The following is a 20,359-nucleotide window of genomic DNA, read 5'->3' as shown; positions in this document are numbered from 1 at the left end:
AGATAAATTTGAAAAGTAAGTTTATACTTACTTAGTACCCATTTTAAAAGGCCAGTCTGAAGACCTGAAATTCACTTGTGTTAGAGTGAAATGGATAATACAAATATTAGTATATGTACCAAAATCACAAGGTAATAATTTTGTAACCTGTTTTCCCAAAATCTCTAATACAGTCAGAGGTAGAAAGATGGTAGCATGCTAAAAAGATAAAGGATCTTGGAAAATTAAGACTTTAACTTCCTCTGTCAGCTGATTTCAGAAAGATGGCTTAGAAAAAGTGTTGTGACTTATTTTATAACATTGCTTTATAATTTCTGCCAATAATGGCAGAACAGTATTTTCAAACAAATTACATATAACTCCTGTATGTAGGAGTATGTTTGCTGGATTTATGCTATATTTCACTATAAAAGAATAAATTAGGGTCACATACACAAAAATTCTTGGTGTCTTTCTCAGAGGTAGTGCTTGGATAGTATTAAAATACAGAATCAAAGGACTAGAAAAGACTTTAGGAAGGCATCCTATCCAACTTTGATATCATGCTTCAACATGCCCTATTGTTACAACAGTAAATTGCTGGCCCCTAGTCTTAAACTTGGACAAAAATTTATTCTGAAATCTCTGTAGACTTAAAAAAGGAAAAGAGCAAAATTTTACCCAAAGGATGGATATAATATTCATAATTGGTACTGTTTCTTTCAACTCTGTTCAGTGTTTTCATTCCTGTGCATAAATTCCTAAAAGTATGTTATCAGCTTCTGTCCTTCCATGTTGAGTACCACTTTCTGATTAGCAGCTAGTTATTGCTGTTTGTCAGACCTGATATATGTGTTTCTGTTTCTTTGCTTTTATGTATTGCATACATTTGCTAATATTTTTTGCATTTTCCTGATTCCTCAGAAATCAAGTGCAATTCAAGATCACTTGTTTTATTTTTACACTGTCAATATTTTATTTCTCCTTTCCATGTGACATAATCCTTCAGTTTTCTGTATACTAGTTTCATGGCTATCTTGATGTTACCTACTTTCTGACCTGTCAGGATCCGCAAATATAAAATAACAGGCATAGATTTCAAACTAGTGAACTAACAAATTAAAGATTTCCTGTTTTATCATTCTTTTTAGGCATGCTGCTTTAAACAGTATCAACTAATATAATGTCAAGCTTGATTATATTGAAGATACATAGTAACAGGCCGAAAACTCATTAAGAAATTTTATTTAGGCTAGTAAGTGGTGATATTATATTGACATCTGACTTATTTTAAAACATGTAATTAAAAATTTTTCCATCTACTGGTCTGTCAGTTTTCATCATTTGATATGTATTTTTTAGTTTAAAAAAGCCAATACTTGATTATTTACTAATACTTTGGTGAATAATTTTCTTAGTGAGGCTAGTATGTTAACCTCAGTTTTGCATTTCTACCAAGGTTGTATCCATGAGTAAATGTCACTTAGTATTTATCTGAAGGTGATATGAGTCATTAACATCATGGTGTACTTCTTTCCTTTGGAAAACAAGTGTGAGAAGCTGCCTCTCCATACTTAGAAATTAAAGCCCTTCCCTGATTCCCAGGCTGTCTTTTCCTCACTTCAGTGGTTTTACTTACTGGTTTTGTTCCTCATCAGAGAAAATTTGAGGAGCCACAGTACCTCACACTTCTTTGGGATGTACCTACAAGATTCTAGTATGCCCTTACACCTAAAGAGAGAATTTCTAATAAGAAAGCCCTTTTTTCAGATTATTACTTATTTTCTTTGTTTCCTCCTTCATGGAATAGAGAGGATAAAATAGGTATCTGAGAGTTTTTCCCCCCCTGGGGAAAATAACGCTTGTGAAGAGAAGTTAGTCTTTTGTGTTGTTATTGTTTTATAAGGAGAGTCTGAAGTATAAAGTCTTCAAAGTAAATGTCTCAAAGTTTTTAGCATTCATTTTCCTCCCATTACTTATCATCGACAAGCTTTGTGACATTCTCTCTATATCTTTGTCTTTGATAGGTTTCAGTGCTTCAAAAAGTTTTCCCTTTGGAAAATTCCAAGCTAAAAATCAAATTGAATTTTTGCTGTCCCATGAATTCCCTAAGCCAACCAGTTGTCCACTTTCAATCTGGAAAGAATTTCCTGTCTATTCATCTGTATATCTCCTTTCCAACTAGTTTTCCAAGTACCAGTATCCTTATTGTTTGAATGAATTAAAAAAACAAAACAAAACTGAGTGTGCTGGGCCAGCCCGGTGGCTCAGGCGGTTAGAGCTCCGTGCTCCTAACTCCGAAGGCTGCCGGTTAGATTCCCACATGGGCCAGTGGGCTCTCAACCACAAGGTTGCCAGTTCGATTCCTCGACTCCCGCAAGGGATGGTGGGCTCCGCCCCCTGCAACTAACCACGGCAACTGGACCTGGAGCTGAGCTGCGCCCTCCACAACTAAGGCTGAAAGGATAACAACTTGACTTGGAAAAAGTCCTGGAAGTACACACTGTTCCCCAATAAAGTCCTGTTAATAAATAAATAAATAAATAAATAAATAAATAAATAAATAAATAAATAAAATAAAATAAAACATAAAAAAACTGAGTGTGCTGACAATGAGAAAGTCTTCCTTTCATCTGGCTTTTCCCTTTCTGGCTAGTGGCATTCTGAGGCCCTCTATTATTTATTTTGGATAGAATTTCTCCTAATTTTTAGACACTCTTGAGTCTTTCCTTAACTACCCAATGCAGTTAACTTTTTTGACTAAAAGTGATAGCGCCTAAGGATATTAGCTATGTAGCCATTACTTAGGCACTGTCATCTCTGCTTTCATTTTCAAATATGACTAAACTGAAAGAAAAGAAATGCAGTCAAACATACTTAATTTTGGAAGAGTTTTGCCCAATTCCCATCATATTACCAGTGATACTTAAATCTACAGTGTATTCCCACAAAAGATGTCAGTATTGAGTTAAATATATAATCTAATAATACCAATTTGAATTCTAGATTTTGGGAATAATACCAAGAGAGAAAAAAGGATCTTTCCCTTCCTCGACTTCACTAAGAATAGTATTAAAAGAGGATGCCTATTAACCCAAACATTTAATCCAATTTGGTAGAATTTGCATCAGCAAGCATAATGTAATGTGAAAAAATTCAGGCAATGTGGAGAAAGATGTTTTTGGTTTAAGGAATCTAATTTAAAAGCAGCTAAGATTCATACTTAAGAGAGTGTCATTTTATTTTCACAGCTTTCCTCTCCTTCCATTCCTGAACCCACTAGTCCTCTTAAGCTCCATGTTATTCACAATGGTTTCTTATAGTAACAAGGTGAGCATTTTAAAGTATGAAAAAAAGAGAACCAGGATAGCTTTGGCTTGAACATGGAATATTATATCCTTTCAATCCTCAATTCCTTTTGCTTTACACATTATAAATATTATAAAATGAAATGTTAAAAGATGGTCAGGCAAAGGTTACCTTTGTGTCTAATTCCTAAAGATCAGATGCGACTAGAAAGGATATGTTAGTTAATAGACACCTTTTGGACATCTGGATCTTAGCTTGAGTTCAAAAATGCTATCCTGTTTCCTCAAAGGATTTCATAGGTACAGTCCTACCGCCTGTTCTCCGAAAATAAGCCCCAGTTAAAATCGTCAGCCAGACAGATGCATTTAGTACGCTATGACGATGTTCCAGAAGATGACATGACTATATTTGAATAAATGTAGATTGTTATGCATGAAAATATAAGACATCCCCTGAAAATATGCCCTAATGCGTCTTTTGGAGCAAAAATTAATATAAGACCTGGTCTTGTTTTCGGGGAAACACTGTGGGTAATAATGAAATTTTAATAATGAGACATTTTGTGTTGTACTTTAACAAATTTGTATTTTTTAAAGTTAAAAACTTTGTATAAATATTCTAACTCTGATTTAGGATATAAACCTAACAGTATACAACTCATTTAATCCATTTACTTGCTTCTTGAAAGTAACTTTCTAACTCATCATCACTTTTGCTTAAATTTTGTATACTTATTACAGAGAATTCAGGTTTCTTTATTTTCTTCTAAATGATGATTTGGGAAAACATCCAAAATTTATTCTGATGATCATTTCTTCATATAAATCATCTAATTCATCTATTTTCTTTATTCAACATCCTTCAAACCAAACATCTTCATACACTTTAGGTAAAGATAACCAACAATGTAATTTTCGCTGACATGATTTAAACTCAGATCATGCAGTTCCAAAAGAATCTTGTCTCTATTGTTATAAAGTACTGTTTGTTCTATTAGGTTGGTGTAAAAGTAATTGCGGTTTAACAGGTTAAAAAGAAATTTTGCAAAAACCGCAATTACTTTTGCACCAACCTAAAAGCCAGAAAAACTTGTAGTTAGGGTCTATCTGAATAGGATCATATGTAAGAATGTAACTACATCTTTTCTCAGAGTTAATTACATTCTCAGAGACTTGCCAAGTTCCAATATGAATGTCAGCTTTACCTTCTCTGAAATGTGATTATTTTGATTCCGACTTAGGAGTCCCTGTTCTCTAACTCATATTTCTTGAATCTCACTCCCACCTTCATTGATGAAGAGCAGACAGACTTGATTTGATTTTCTTTATTGAAATCAAGGCTGTTTACCTATAGACAAATTTCTTTAATGTTTATCTTTATCATACCAAGTTGTGCTTTCATTTCTGCTCCTTGTAGTAGTCAGAAAGTTCTTGACTTTGCTGATCTCTGCTCCAAGTTCTTATTATATGCAGAAATGATATATTCATCATTCAAATCAGGACACTTGAGAGTGAAAGGTGACACCAAAAATAATTGAAATAATTTTTGAAATATGTACTATTGACCAAAGAAGTTTATCATATTTATAATCCTATAAAATCATTCTATTCAAAGACTATTTTTCAAAACTGAAACTCTTAATACAGTAGGTATAAACCTAGACTGTCCCACAGAAATTGGGATGCAGGTTACCCTATGAATGTATTACAAAATGAAGGCAACATTAAACTGGGGTCAAAACGTAGTATGAAAGTAGCATGAGGCCTGAACTCCTCCTCTTATTACTTTAACCCTTGAAACTTTATGGTTTCTGGTTTAACCATTGATACAGGTACTATACAAATAGAAATGTGTTCAGGTACAAGCCTGTTTCCCTATGTTATAAACATGAAATCATAGAATCATATAACTTAACTACAGAGTCAACAACTATGGAATAAAGTCTTATAATATTGGTAACTTAACCTCTGTAACTAAATTTGCTGTATTATTACTAGGTGGTTCTAGAGAAAAGCTTTGCTTAAGTCATTGAAGATTGTTTAAAGTCCATGATAATATTCTTTATAAAATTGTATTAACTTTGTTTATGTTGATGATAATCTGCTCTAAAATCATACATTTTTGCTTACCCTATTATTGCAAGACAAGAATAACACCTTATATTTATATAGCACCTTACAATTTAGAAGCACTTCACGTACATTATCTCATTTTATCCACTTCTTAGTTTTGTGAGATAATCAGGCACTTTTTATAAGAGAAGGTGAGACGTAGAAAGGTTAACAAAGTTGCCCAAGATGATATAACTGTTAAGTGGTAGGACCCAAAATTTCTGATTATTAATTGTCACCTATACGGAGGCAAGTGATTTCTGGGGAGTGGGGGCGGAGGGGTGAGGGAATCTGCGAGGGGAAGATCCTTAGAGAACACAATACTTTTCAGAAATAATTTTTATCTCATCTAAGAGTTATCTTTTGTTGGATCATTAAAATTAAATCTTACACAAATTAAATCTTAGACACAAATAAAATGTCTACTCTAATCCCTTAAGAATCTGGGAATCTGGATAAGAAAATATTTTAATTCTGAAATAAACAAATTGTGATAAACGTGAAACTGTTTATCACATAACCTAAGTATGAACAGTTTCTTAACCAAAACAGTGAAAATAGAATTATTCTAGAATTTAGTGTTTTAGATTATTAATCAAACATTTTCTTTTTAAAAGTGTCGTGCAACTCAGCATTCTGGGAAGTAAAATAAGAAAGAAAAGGTGAGAAGAAAGGCCTTCTAAATTATCCCAGACAAACATCAGTCCCTCTGATTACAAAATATATTTATAGGCGGTGCCATATACTCTTTATATTTTGGGAACGTGACACATTTCTACAGGTTTTTGAAAGCATAAAGTCCACCAGCTTTTCTTCTTTTCCATTCTTCTCGCTAATAGCTGCAACGTAAGTATTTATCAGTCTTTATATAAACCCTCCATATAGTGTCTGCTATTTTGGGAAAAGGTTATTATAGTTTAGTTTTCTTTTTTACATCCTAATGACAAGTACCAAACTCATGCCACTTTTTATACTAATAAAATGTATGTGATTATAAGATAAATGGATCATTAACAAAATTGCCTATTGAAGTCTCCTTAGCTCAAAAATTGCAGCAGTAACTAAGGTTGCAGTAGTACCTATAACCTGATGTCATTGGAGTGAATTTTCTCACAACTGATTTTGATAACTATATTTTATAATACTTCATAAATGTTTCTTTTCTGGTTAGAAAACTGTTTTGTAAGTTTGCAAAGTATCTTGAAGTGGTATGAATAAATTCTCTAATTGCATATTTAAAACATTTTTAACCCTAGAAGCATCTCAGTCTGATATGCCATAAAAAAGAGTTAACATTGTTTTTATGACTTACTCCTTATAGTTATCTATTCTAATATTGGCAAGTTGTTTCATTGTTAGTAGACATGTGCACTCTTGGTAGGTCAATAGAGTAGCGTATGTGTCCAAATCCTGGAAAGTACAATGGTATATTAACAAATATGCCTATAGAGAAATTTTGCTTTTTATCTTAGAAGCTCCAGTTCCCTTTCCTGAATTATATATAAATAAATAGATTTTAGAATAACTTCTAGAACACTTGGTATTAAATTTCTGTGTCAGATTCAGGTGGGGCAATTGATTTGGCCTACATGCTACTTCCAAAGTTCTATTCAGCTTTATGAAATAAACTCAGGCTCCTTGATGCTTGCATTCTTCTTGAATCACATTCAAACTCAAATCATTTAAAGCAGGCAGAGCAAATGATGAGGTTTTCAGACAAAAGGATTTGGCTAAACACTGATGCTCTGAGGTAGGTATTTAGTCATTACAGATGCCTTAGCTGAAATTTTCCTATTTAAGTTTCTTGAGCAAAGCAGTATCTCCAACAATCCTTATGTTCAGCAGTGGATCAAATAAAAATCACTTGTTAGAACAGAGTCTGTTCATTGAATGTTTTACTTATTAACAGCAGGATAAAATGTTAGTCTATTAACATTATTTTATTAATTTAATAAAATGTATTAATAATTCCTGATTTTCTCTGGATAGTTGCTTTCTCAGCGACAGGATCTAACTCTAATTTTGTATATCACTAACTACATAAATCTTGTTTTTAAAAGTTTAGGGATGGTACAAAGGAAGTATAACCTAATTTAAAAATCTATTAGATATGGCTATTTTTAGTGAGTGTTTTTATATATAGCCCTAGGATGCCTCCCTGTCCAGCAGCAGGTTATAAGGTAACCAATACTCTAATGGGAATTTCCTAAAGCACACCCTGTCTCCTCAGAATCCAAGCCCAGGTAATATTTTTTTTTCTTAAAATCTTTCCCTTAAGTAATTATAAGAACCACTTAAAATGCATTAAAATCCTAATTTTCTTGAAATCTCTTAATAGGAACCAAAGTTAAATTCTGTGAGAAGCTTTTCTTAACCTTCATCTGAGGGTTTGAAACCTCGATATTCTCAAAGCCCACAATTTCATTCTAGAAAAGATTTCAGAGCAGAGGATTCAATTCTTATTCCACCTTCCTCTATGGATCCTGTTAAGTAGAGTCTTGAAGAACTATTTTATCCAATAATATAAAACAACTAGCTTCATGAGTGGTCTGGTAACAAATATGAGGTTTTTGGATGTGCTTAAAGTTAAATGTTTTTGCTTTTTTAAAGGAATTAAATCTTAGTAGCCAGAACATTGAAGATGCAGGATAAAATCATGGTTTCCTTTATTAATTCACACACACTTAAGTAACATAGACTTGTAATCTGTAACAAATACAACAAAGGTTTTACCTATAAAACAACAAATACCTTGATAAATTTTGAAAAATTTGGTCATCATCTGGCTGTCTTATCAACATGGTAATGTCAAAAACAACCACTTAAAAACATCTTTGGTGTTTGGATTTTTCAGCTTTCTTCCAGATGTTTCATGTATGTAGACATGGCCATGGCATACACAGACTAGACACAGCAACAGGCCATTTGGTGTAATGTGGAAAATTAAAACAAAACTCTACCTTGTTAGGGAGATACTATGGAAAAGAGTCTAGCTTCTAATTATTTTGGTTTTCCTGTAACTTTATATATATTTTACCTATATTAAATGTTTTTGATAAAACATTTCAAACTCTAGGTTTACATTAGAAATTTAGGCTGACATTACTACATATAAAAATAATTTGTACATATATGAAAATACGTCATATTATGACCATTTATTTTATACCAGTCATTATGGATAAATTTGACACTATTCTTAAATATACTTAAAAATATCTCCGTATCTATTTCTGGCTCTCTTTTGTCATTCATACAACAAGGGTTCTTAGAGCATCTTAGCAAGTATAAGCATTTACTGCATATATCATGTCAGATTGAAAACATATTTCTTCCTTTTAACACAGTGACACTGTCAATATTCCTTTTTATCTTTGATTCAGGTCTTAGTTTGTGATATTTCTAGGCTTTCAGAACATTAAACTTAAATAAAACTTACACATAACATTTCACCTTGTAAATACAAAGAAGCTATGATTCTTTGCTCTTACAGAACTGAAAGTTTTTTACAAATGAAAAATGCCACACTAAGTAGAACTTTTCAAAATTAAAAAATGGCCATGCCAACTTTCTTTAAATGCTGCCTGTTTCATATGTATGTATCCCAACTTTCTTCTATAAAAACATTATATTCCTTTTATAGAAGATTGGATTAATAATAAAACAATAAAGTTATGTAAATAAGCAATATTTAAATTGACTACATAGAATTTGTTCTAGCATTATTGAAATTTGATTGCACCATACTAGGAGTCTTATTTTTTTCACCATTTTAATTTCATATCTACCCCAAGACCTAAAACTGGTTAGTAATTCTGTTGGCAAAGAATAAGTATATATTGAAACCTTATAATATTAGGAAGATAACCCCATTATAACTTAATTTTTCTATCCTGTCTTATAAAGGATAATAAACTACCCATTGATGTATATATTTTTCAGATACATTGCCAAAATGTTTCTGGACTAAATATTTAAGTTGAGCAATAAACTGTAATAACACAGTTATATTAAAGAATATTCTGGCACATCCTAAGGCCACTCCATCTATTAAGAATATTTTATTTTGCTATATTTATTTTGAAAGTAACACCGTATGAGTTAAGGTCCAGTGTTCTATAATTAGAGCTTTTGTCAAAAACATCATGAAACAGTCTAGTACTCCATTTGTCTGGTGTTTTCAGTATACATTTTAATCCCATACTTATTATTCAGGCTAATTCAATATCTACCAAGGCATTTTTGTTCTAAAACCTTTATAAATTTCAAGAGTCCAAGAGTAATTGCATTTTGCTTCGCAAAAATATTGACATTTGAAGTGCTTTTCTTAGCTAATTTATTTTAGGCAGTTGTGCTCTACCAAAATGTATTAATGAACTTCCATACTGCATTCAATTGTATAAAGATTATATTACTTCATTTTTCTCTCCAGACCTAAAGTACAGAAAAACGGAGGTGGTATGGAAATATATTAATGTACCAAAAAAGAAAACTACTTTTCATCCCTTAATATGTGATATTTTGCTCTTATTTTATAATGTAACATATCCGTTATAGCAAAAACAGCTTTAATAACTATAAAAGATCAGTGTTTTAGCTTTTAATTATCAATGTCCTTTTTACTACAAGTCATGATATAAAAACAAAGATATGGAGTCTAAATCCTCATGCTAGCCTCATATAGTTCTGAAACAACCAGTGATAGTATATAAAAGAAATTTTAAAAAGTATTGCCTAAAAAGCATATCGTTTCTTCCTTTGGTGTTTTGGAAGAAAACATGTAAAGGATAATAATAACTTTAAAGTATACATTAACAATTTGAGATAATTTTAATGCTTTCAATGTATTTCTTGCTAACCATATTTAGGATCTTTGTTTTTCACGTTTAACTTTGGTATCAAAGCAAAGAAAGTTACCACTTACATAACATTTTTAGCGACACGTAAAAGAAACTTCTTAAAAATCTTATTACTCTCTGACCTATTATGCAAACTATTCATAAAAGGTACTAGTACACGTACATTTTTCCTGATATTGACTAGTAAAGTTATCCTTAGGATTACTTTATTCAGGCTATAGCCAACTGTTGGTGAGAATAGCTTTCAATTAAAACAACACATTTAATATCCTAATGTCTATGTGAAAGAAAAAATGAAAATAAACTCAGCAGTCCTGTTTACCACATTTTTTGCCTGTGCCCAAGCTATTTATCTATCTTTAGAGAATGACTTGTTTAAAACGAGCTCAGACTTACCTACCTTCACAGACCGAATATTTAAAACATCTACCTCTACAAACTTATCAATGATGGGTTTTGATAACTTTATTGAACTTAGTTCACTTCTCACTACTCTTGATGTTAAGCAATAAGTTCTCACCATTTTTCCTTTGTTTTTGTCTGAAATCAGGTTGATTTCCTAATTTCTATGCTTAGCTACATACAGTTACACATTTATACTGATTTTTGTGCCCCAGAACTGATAGCTTCACTTTTAGATGGTCTCCATGGATTATAGAAAAAGGAAAAAGTGCTATATATACGCCTGAGAGTAGAAAACTAATTTTATGACATCAGTTATATCCCAAAATGTTTCATTTAAAATTTGTTATGAATTAACTACCTACCATCTGGATGGTGATTTTCATATGGACAACATTTTAATAAGAAAAAATTTTCTATTTTGAAGGTTATTAACAAATAATTTTTATACTAGATACTATCATAATGAAGATTAATAGTAGCAAAAACTACTCCTTCCAAATCCTAAAATGGAGTGAAAATCCAACCATCCACTTTAATGCAATTAACCATACATATTTTCAATAATACATTTTATTTTAGTACTTAATGATTTTCTTCTATACCAAAATAGACTTCTTACACATTGTAACTTGATTTATTTAATTACATTCCAGTAATGAGTTATAAATGAAACTAAACTCAGGACTAAAAAGTTTTGCTTTCAAAAATGTAGGGAGTTTCCATAAAATAAGTTTAATAGAAATTTAAAGTTAATGCAATAATTTCAATTTACTAGGATTGAATAGTTTTTGCTTTATGAAAATCTTTATAAATTCCTTTATTGATTTTTGAAGGCAATCAAAAAATGCCATATATTATTTGTAAGGCATCAGTCTGATTCTATCAGCAAGTTATAATCTACCATACTGAAAAAGTACCCATCATGCCTTGCTAACTATGGGACTGTGTTGCTTGAATTTAAACAGAGTTCTGAAGAAATTAAAGCACAGAATAATGATGTAGGTATTCTTGGCCTTCCAAGTTTGCAAGGACTTTCATACCTTTTGTTACATTTTTAAAAATACAATTTAGATAACTAAGAGTTCTACATAAACAGGTTTTATCACATTTCTTCAAGATGTAACCCATGTCCAACATAATAGCTACATTTCATAAAAAATATAAAATATAACAGAGTAGTTTTAAGCAATCCACAATAAAGTCTCTAACTTGGGGAAATTAGAACATGTTTTGACTGTCATATATGAGATTATAATTTACCAGGAATTATCCAATATGTGACATTTTAGCTAACAGTGATATTTGCTTTGGTAAGAACTGGAGTCAAAAGGCATTTAATCTGGTTTCTGCAGGCTTGTTAGGAAAGATGCCATAAAAATACAGTAATAAGTGTTCAGTAAATTCATAGAACATAAATTGTTAGTAAATAGATGTCTATTAATTAAGTTCATTTGTATTAAAACTGTTATGTATGAAATGAAAAGTTTCAGTGTTTGTAACCCCTAATAAAATTATTTGGTCTTGTTATTATAATAGTTAATTCAAATAAAACTTCTGAATATTGATATGTTTTCATGTATAGATATAAATGTGTATTTTAAGTATCAATTAGTAAAATGTTATTTCAAAATACTTAAGGTTCATGAATTTACGATAACATACTTTCACTTAGGGAACTGTTGGAGTCAAGAATTTAGAGCACTGTTCTGAAAATAAGAAACAAAATAATCTTAAGGAAAAAGAAAAATAGAGACTATTAGTGTTATTAAAAAAATTTTAAATTTATACCAGCACGCATAAACTGGCTTAGGATAATAAAGGAAACTCCTAAAAGGAAAGTTTTAGTATCATTCTAAGTATCTATTTCGGCAGTCATGTTTCACAATCTAGTTTCACATCTGTTTCAAAAACTATTAATTACTCATTCTGAAACACTCATTTATGTATTTCAATTAAGGATTCTTATTTAGACGAGTTCTCATCTTCAGGTCTTTGGATCTGATTATACTACTTCCTCTTCCCCACAACAGAGAGTCTTCAACTTCAGTAGATACTCATGATTGATTGTGATGCTGGTGCGAAGGAGGGTGCTAAAGCTCTGGCACCAAGACAAGTCAGAGTCTAGGCTCTCCTGTTTTACAAACAGTATAACCTTAGCCAAGTTACTTAATCTCTGTGCCTCAATTTCTCATCAGTTAAACAGAGACAGAATAATACCTCACAGAGTTGATGGGGAAAGTGAGCAAACACAAATGATGAACATAGAACTGTTGGTTCTCTCCCTTCAACTTTGCTTATTACTGAACTAACAATTAGAAATGTGGCAAAATTATGGCTGTAAAATTCTCCCTTTTTAATAATCCATAGAAGATTTACGAACAGATAGTATAGTTGCTGACATTTCTATTCAAAAAGCAAATTATTTGCCATGATGCATGCATGGAAGACAAAATTTTAGTCACAAAACCTTGCCTGAGATAACATTTTTATTTTTTTCACTTAGCAGTGATGATCCACTTGGTAGTGAGCATTAAAGACTGAAATGTGAATGTCCAGTGTAAGTTACTGTATTTTTACTTTCTCATTGCGTTTCTCTGAACTCATGAAAAGCAGTTTAATTTTTTTTGAACATTTCCTTTCTTTTCAATTTTAGCTTTAGCTTTTTACATTTTTAGGCTATGTTATTCAATCATACAAGTTCATAATTCTTATAATTTGTTGATATATTATTCCTTTTGTAGTTTTACTTTATCTTTAGTAATGGTTTTCCCTTCAATATAGATTATCTACTGTTGAGACATCAGCTTTCTTTTGGTTAATATATGCCTAGTGTTTCTTCATGTTGTATTTTCTGTTATGTTTAAGCATTTAACTTTTAACTACATATAGCTAACTTTTTAAATATAAGCTTGAACACTGCTGTCTTTTGGCAAAAGATTCATCCTATAACGTTTTATTTTTATTATAATTACTGATACATTTGTATTTATTTCTGCCATATTATGGGTTTTCTTTTACAGTATTTTTTTTCTTTGCCCTTTTTTTCTCTTTCCTGTCTTCTGTCGGATTGAGTTTTCTTTAACATTTACTTTCATTTGACTTAAAAGAAATACACTCTATTTGTATTATTTTAGTGATTAACCTAAATGTGTAACATGCTTATTAACTCTATATTTTTTATATTTATAGCTTTTTAACCAATACACTTCTTGATTCATTAAAAGAAAGCCAAATTACTGAAACTATCTTATTGAATGTGTTTTAAAGATATTACCCTTTTAAAAATATTTTAATCAGGAAAAATGTGTAAGTGGTCAAATTTTTATTGACCATTAAGAGAATAGAACGATGATTCCAATCTATAACAGTTGATCATAAACTACTTTCTGAAGATTCATCTTCATGTTAAACTGCACAAACCAGTGACTGTCAACTAATGAGGGGTACACACACACAAGGCACAGCCGTAGGAGTGGTATAGCATAAGGAGGTTAGTATCATTTTGGTACCAAATGGGTTAGTCCCTTCCCCTCAAGCTCAAAGTACTTCTTGGTGATAGAGGAAAGCAGCTTAGGGCTTCTTTTATTCTCTGGCTCAAAAAAGAATAAGACAGACAGTCTGCTCAGAAAGTTAAAATCCCCACTAATTAACCTTAATTAACTCGGTTGTTACTCTTGTGGCCCTTCCAGCAATGTTAACCCCCAAATTTGGTTTGTTACTATTGAGAAAAGTTAACCAATCCTATCCAAAGTTCCTATAAGACGAGGGGCAGGGCAAGCTGTGTAGTGCTGAAATGATATACTTCATACTGTCTTAGTTTTGCAAGGGGCTCACAGGCTTTCTTCAAGAACTGATCCTTCTAACCTGTGCTCTTGGGTACCCTACCTTGTGCCCTACCTCCCCGCAAGCTCTTGGAACTAGTAAACCTTTGCTGCAAAAATAGACACATGGCTGACAATATGTCCACACCCTTTTAGGTCCCCTGATAAATAAATTATTCACTCTGGCAAAAGAGGGCAAGGACCACCAAGATTTACAGCACCCCAGACCTCACCAACAAAAACAGTGGTTCTATACCTGGTAGAACTATGGGGGAATTGCCTCCAGGAGGCAAATGTAAGTTATCATACAGCAGCTTGATGAACCAAATCTTGGTTAAGAGGCATGGTCTCTCCCACAACTCAAGGTTACACTAATGCAGGCCAACACTGTAACTACATACTCACTGAGGGTAGGGCAGTCAGAGGTCCAGGAAACCATCCCTACCATAATGCCCAAGGAGGAATCTGTTGAATGCCTCGTACTATCATGTGCTGCCCAAGCTACTTTAGGATTGTAAGTCATCCAAGTACTGCCTTTACTTCGGTTTTGGAACTTCCCAGATCTATGTCCCAAAGAGCTATGTCCCAATCACAGGTACACTGCAAAAAAACAAGACCTGTGCCCAGGGCCCATGTTGCAGTGTAGGCCACCCTGAGTACTTTTGCATCAACGTAATAGTCAATTTAACACGCCCTTCACAGCCCCGACAGTCACACAGTCCTTAAGAGAAAAATGATATGGCCTACTTCCAAAATAACTGGGATTTCAGTGAAATCAAAGATTGTATCTATTTCTTATTCCTGTATTCTTGACCTCCATACAGCCACAGGTCTTCTGAGCTCAGAGGTTCCTTATCTATGAGTTCACTTGTGCAATAGCCCTCCAATATACAGTGGCGACACTTAACGTATACATTGCCCACAACTTTTGCATGACTTCACAGAGAAAACTGTACTGAGTTGACAGCTTGTTATTACCACTATAATGTAAACACCTGATAAGTGCTCTATCATAGCCTCCTGCAACACTGCCTCCAAGAATAAACTAAAATGAAAATTTGAGAGCCTCAGGGTAGTACTTGGGAGAAATTTCCTTTCTGGTCAAAGGATCCACAGATGCCAGGTAAGGTGTTAACAGTTCTGGAGTAGGGGCATTCTTAGATGTCTATAAATTTATCATCATCATCTCCCAGAAGTAGTTAGGATGCCCTCTTGGAAGTGCATGCCCTCCAGTTTTAAGTTTTACTTGCCATTCTTAAATATTAAGTAACCAAAGGACATTTGCTTTACCTCCTACAGAAAATCCGACTGGTTCATCTTCCACATCACCACAGAATAAGTCAGATCAAACCATACCTCTCCACTCAAAATATCTTGTCTTTTGTAATAACTATGCCCTCTCCTTTTTGGTTCCCCTATTTTATTATGCCCTCCAGTAGCACAAATATTCTGATAGCCAATTAAATGCCTGCACAAATGACAGACACACAAAAGAGACTCCATTAACATCCAGAAAGCCACGATCCAGTGTATTGACCAGTACTAGGTCATAGGAAAGAAGACACTTTCTCTGTGTGATAGAACTGTAAGACTGCTAAAAGGGAAGAGGTTAGTTACCAATTTCACTGGTTTTCCAGGTCTGTTTTCCTTTATCCATCTTTTTCACCACTCTACTCTGTCCAGCCCTAGAAGATATTATACTCCATCCTAGGTCTTAGTAATCTGCCTTAGTAATTGCAGCAGGTAACTGGAATATGTCATATGGAAAGTCCAGGATTCTATTATTAAGAATAATGGTTTCAAGTAACATTTGTAGAAACAGTCCTTCCACCTTTAGAATGCCTTCAAGCAGTGTTTCCAAGCAAACAAAAATCTCTCATCACACTGATAACAAACAGAAATAAATTGAACAGTAGCATGTAGAATAAATCCGAGGGAACGAGCAGCGCAACAGTTTACTTCACAGTGAGGCCTCTCTACTTGCTACCATGCTTAGAATGGATATTTCAAGGCAAGTTCTCATTTTAAACTTCGACTTAGCTGTCCAATCATCTATGAGATACAACGCTGGCTTACTGTGTTGCAGCCATTGTATAAATTGATACCTTAACATTTTCTCTGTGATGTTCTCTTATGGAGCCTTGAAGAGATCCCTAAATCCAATTTGAGATTCTTGGAGCATTGATCATTTCCTCCCTTCACCATCACCTTCAAGAAATTCAACAAAACAGATCTGAATAAGGTACTTAACAAACTTTTAAACTTTAATAACAAGTTAAAATAGGAAAAGAAATCATCAGTAAAAACTACTTAATGGGGTGGCTGGTTAGCTCAGTTGGTTAGAGCATGGTGCTGATAACACCAAGGTTGCCAGTTCGATTCCCGCATGGGCCCTCCTTTAAAACAGGAGCTGTACCCTCCTTAAAAAAAAAAAAAAACTTAAATGTATTAACCTTTACAATAACTATTCCATAATTTCTATATTGTATTTAGATCCTGACTGACCAAAAGAAATCACATAAGGTAAATTATTTATGTAAATAACAAAATTAAGACTAAGAAATACAAAGAAAATAATGCCCTTTTGAACTAATTTTTTTAAATCATACTTCTAAATCTGTTATTAAAGTTTAAAATGTTTAACACACCGAGTACCTCAAGAAAGCTTTACGATTTATCATAGATAGGCCAAACAAACTTGATACATTTACTTATTTACTAAATATTTAGAGTAAACGTCTTTTTTCAGTAGTCTGAAAAAAACTGAGGAGTTTGATCTTTTTTATTGCTTTCTGTAAAGCAGCAGTGGTTGCAGTTATCCCTTGTGTTAAGAAACGCAATAAAAAAAATTTTAATTCTGCGAAATTAGAAAAGCAGAAAACGAATTCTAAAGATTCTGAGACCTGTTAAGTAATTCAATGTGAGACGAGAGCCATCTAGTGGTTGAAGTGTAATGTTACAAAGCACAACTATTGAACACAGTACAGGGAGTCATGGTTTTAAAAACCAATAATAAAAAACGTGGGCAAAAATCATCTAGTCTAAGACACTAATTTGTAAAGGTTTACTGAAAGAATCTTTTTTCAACAGGAGATCCAACCTATATAACAAAGTAGGACTAAAAGTTGAGGTACGGAGCCTCCAATCCCCACACCAATTTGTCCAGCAGAGGCCAGGCCAATGAAAACAAGCCATGAGAGGTAGTCTGGGCAAATAACTATTGTTTGAAAGGAGGCACAATGAGAAGGTATAGTATCAGCAAGATTGTCTCTTACCCATCTTTCCCTAGAGACATCTTAGGGACACTGGTGTGCAAAGGACAGTGGTTAATGGGCACAGAGAACTAGAGTAGGGAGTAGGCAACAGAAAGGTTACAAACATCTTTTCACAGGGACATCACTTACGTGCTCTTTTGATGGAACACTTTAGAAAACATTAGTATACCTTAACTGAAAATGCAAAATAAGAAAGTAACACATTTGTTTTTTTGCAAGCCAGTAAGAGCGGGGTTTCTAGGTCCTATGGGCTTTCACCAACCAGGCCCGGGACTGGTCCAGGCGTGGAAACAAGAGCCCACTTTCAGGTCCCAGCCTCCTCCCTTCAAAAGGGCAAGAATGTCCATAAAATCGAGGCAAGAAATAGAGCTCTCCAAGGCCCCTCTCTGTGGCAGAGACCCCCAGCCTGGAGAGCAGCTTGTCGGCTAGGCTTGGGGTGACAGGCTGGAGCAGAGTTCCAAAGACTCGCAAACATTCTAAGGCCACATGAAGCACAGTACCCAACCAGGGAGCATCCACTGGGCTCTCCCAGTTCAACTTCCATGGTGCATGCCTTTGGACAAAGCCATTGGTTTGCCGTACACAGCTGGACACTGCCTCCAGAGCCTTATAGATCTGGAAGTCAGCATAGTGGTCTGCTACCTGCTTGGGCAAAGTGGCCACTGCGCTCACTAGAGCATAGTCGTCTGCCTGAGCACGAGCTGACGGCCCCACCAACCCTGGCTCCCTGGGAAAACACGTAGAGCAGAAGGCCGGGTAGGTCCCAGAAGGATTTATTCTACTGGCAGTGCATCGGTTCAAGAGACCTCCCAAAGCATCTGCCAACTCAGAGTCTAACAACTTGACCACCTTTTCATCATAGTAATCACAGTCCCAGTTGGGGACGCCCTGACGAAGGAGAAAGTAGCGAAAGCCATCCACAGTATAGCGGTCAAGGCAAGTCCTGGGATCCACCACGTTGCCCAAACTCTTAGACATCTTTTGGCCACAGACTGTCCAGTGAGAATGGACATAGATGCGGTGCGGTGGGTTCATGCCGGCGCCTAAGAGGAGGGCAGGCCAATAGATAGCATGGAATTTGAGAATGTCCTTGCCTATGATATGAGAGGTGCTTGGCCACCAAGACTTGAACTCAGCATTTGGGTAGCCAATGACAGTAAGGTAGTTGACCAGGGCATCCAGCCATACGTAGATAGTCTGCGAATCGTCCCCGGGCACCGGAATGCCCCAGTGTAGGTGGCTACTCCTGCGAGAGACTGACAGGTCCGGCAGCTCCTCCTCCAGCCACTGAAGGACTGTGTGATGGAATGGCTCGGGGGTGATCGCCTGGGGGTCGTCCCGCAGCCACCGCTGGAGCGGCTCCCGGAATTGGGAAAGCCTGAAAAGGTAGTTTTCTTCCTTGGTCCAGGAGACCGGGTGTCCGCTCTCGAGAGACACAGGACATGAATCCCCCGACGGGCCCGGATGCCGGGTGACCTTGGTCTCAGGCAGGAAGCACTCGTCGGAAGCGCAATACCAACCTTCATAGAGCCCCTTGTACAGCAGACCTCGAGCCTCCAGCACTCCCCAGAAGTGCTGCACAGCCATCCGGTGCCGGGCCTCGGTGGTGCGGATGAAATCGGTGGAGGAGATGCCAGCGTCCCGGAAAAGCTGCTGGAACTGGGCCGAAACTCGGTCGCACAGCTCGGTCGGGGCCAGGCCCGCGGCGGCTGCTGCCTGCTGAATCTTCAGGCCGTGCTCGTCGGTACCTGTGGAGAATCGCGTGGCGGCGGCGCTGGGCACTCGGAGGCGACGGTAGCGGCACAGGGCGTCCGCCAGTAACGCCGAGTACAGGTGTCCAATGTGCGGCGCGGCGTTCACATAGAATATGGGTGTCGTGAAGTAAGCGTGCGCATCGTGAGCTTGGTCGCGGGCACCTAGAGGGCCCGAACTGTAGAGGCGTGGGGTAGAGGGCGCCCGGAGCGAGACCCTACCCGCCAGAGCGCGTCCTAGCAACCGCAAGACAGAAACTCGCAGCATGGTGCCGGCGGGGCCCAAACGGCGCAGTGGGCGTCCCGGAAGCACGTGTGCGGGGCGCATGCGCAGCCGCGCCGCAGCGCCGCTTCCGGCCGGAAAACTAATGGAGGGCAGCCCGGAGCGCCCGCCCTCGGCCGCCGCGCCGCGCGCCTGCTCCCTGCGCGGGTCTCCGACCCGGCGGCTGTGGACTGCTGCTGCGCGCTAGAGATGCGCGTAGTTTAGGTGAACTGGACTCAGGGGAGGTTATGAAAGCGGATAACTCTTTATCTTTCCATGACATCCTGTGTGTCCTGCTTTGGGTTGTACTTTTATATTGACAGAGCTGTTTTCCTCTCTAGGCTGACCACTGCTTGTGGACGAGAATTTTGTGTTAGGGCGATTCTGAAGCCCCAGTCGGCGGCTGGCACATTGCTGGACACAGAGTATGCCTTCTTCCTAGGCCCTGGTCGTCGGAGGGCTCCGCAATATCATCTAAAGTTTATCTCAGAACCTAGTGGACACAATCTGGAAGGAGGGAGGGAGGGAGGGAGGAAGACAAATAATTACCTAGGGTACTTGAAGGAAGGATAAGAACTGAAAAAGGA

At 35.9% G+C, this 20,359-nt stretch overlaps 2 protein-coding genes across 2 annotated transcripts in view; one reads left to right on the top strand and one right to left on the bottom strand.

Annotated features, from left to right (window-relative positions):
- BOLL (boule homolog, RNA binding protein) overlaps positions 1-7,893 on the top strand; it is a gene marked incomplete at both ends in the record, with an annotated part of 59,804 nt that extends 51,911 nt beyond the window's left edge. Inside the window, 2 exon segments of the mRNA XM_081050781.1 lie at positions 7,738-7,770; positions 7,774-7,893. Of these exon segments, the coding sequence (XP_080906907.1) occupies positions 7,738-7,770; positions 7,774-7,893 (153 nt within the window).
- Positions 7,894-13,720: 5,827 nt separating this feature from the next.
- On the bottom strand, positions 13,721-19,816 carry MARS2 (methionyl-tRNA synthetase 2, mitochondrial). The gene has a single exon (XM_081052212.1). It carries the CDS (start codon positions 19,776-19,778, stop codon positions 17,997-17,999), a length of 1,782 nt encoding a protein of 593 aa, XP_080908338.1. The 5' UTR covers positions 19,779-19,816; the 3' UTR covers positions 13,721-17,996.
- Positions 19,817-20,359: the final 543 nt, after the last annotated feature.

Source organism: Rhinolophus hipposideros (assembly GCF_964194185.1).
Source record: "Rhinolophus hipposideros genome assembly, chromosome: 6".
Lineage (NCBI taxonomy): Eukaryota > Metazoa > Chordata > Mammalia > Chiroptera > Rhinolophidae > Rhinolophus > Rhinolophus hipposideros.
Note: the sequence above shows the minus strand (reverse complement) of the source record. Positions and strands in the feature narration are given on the sequence as shown.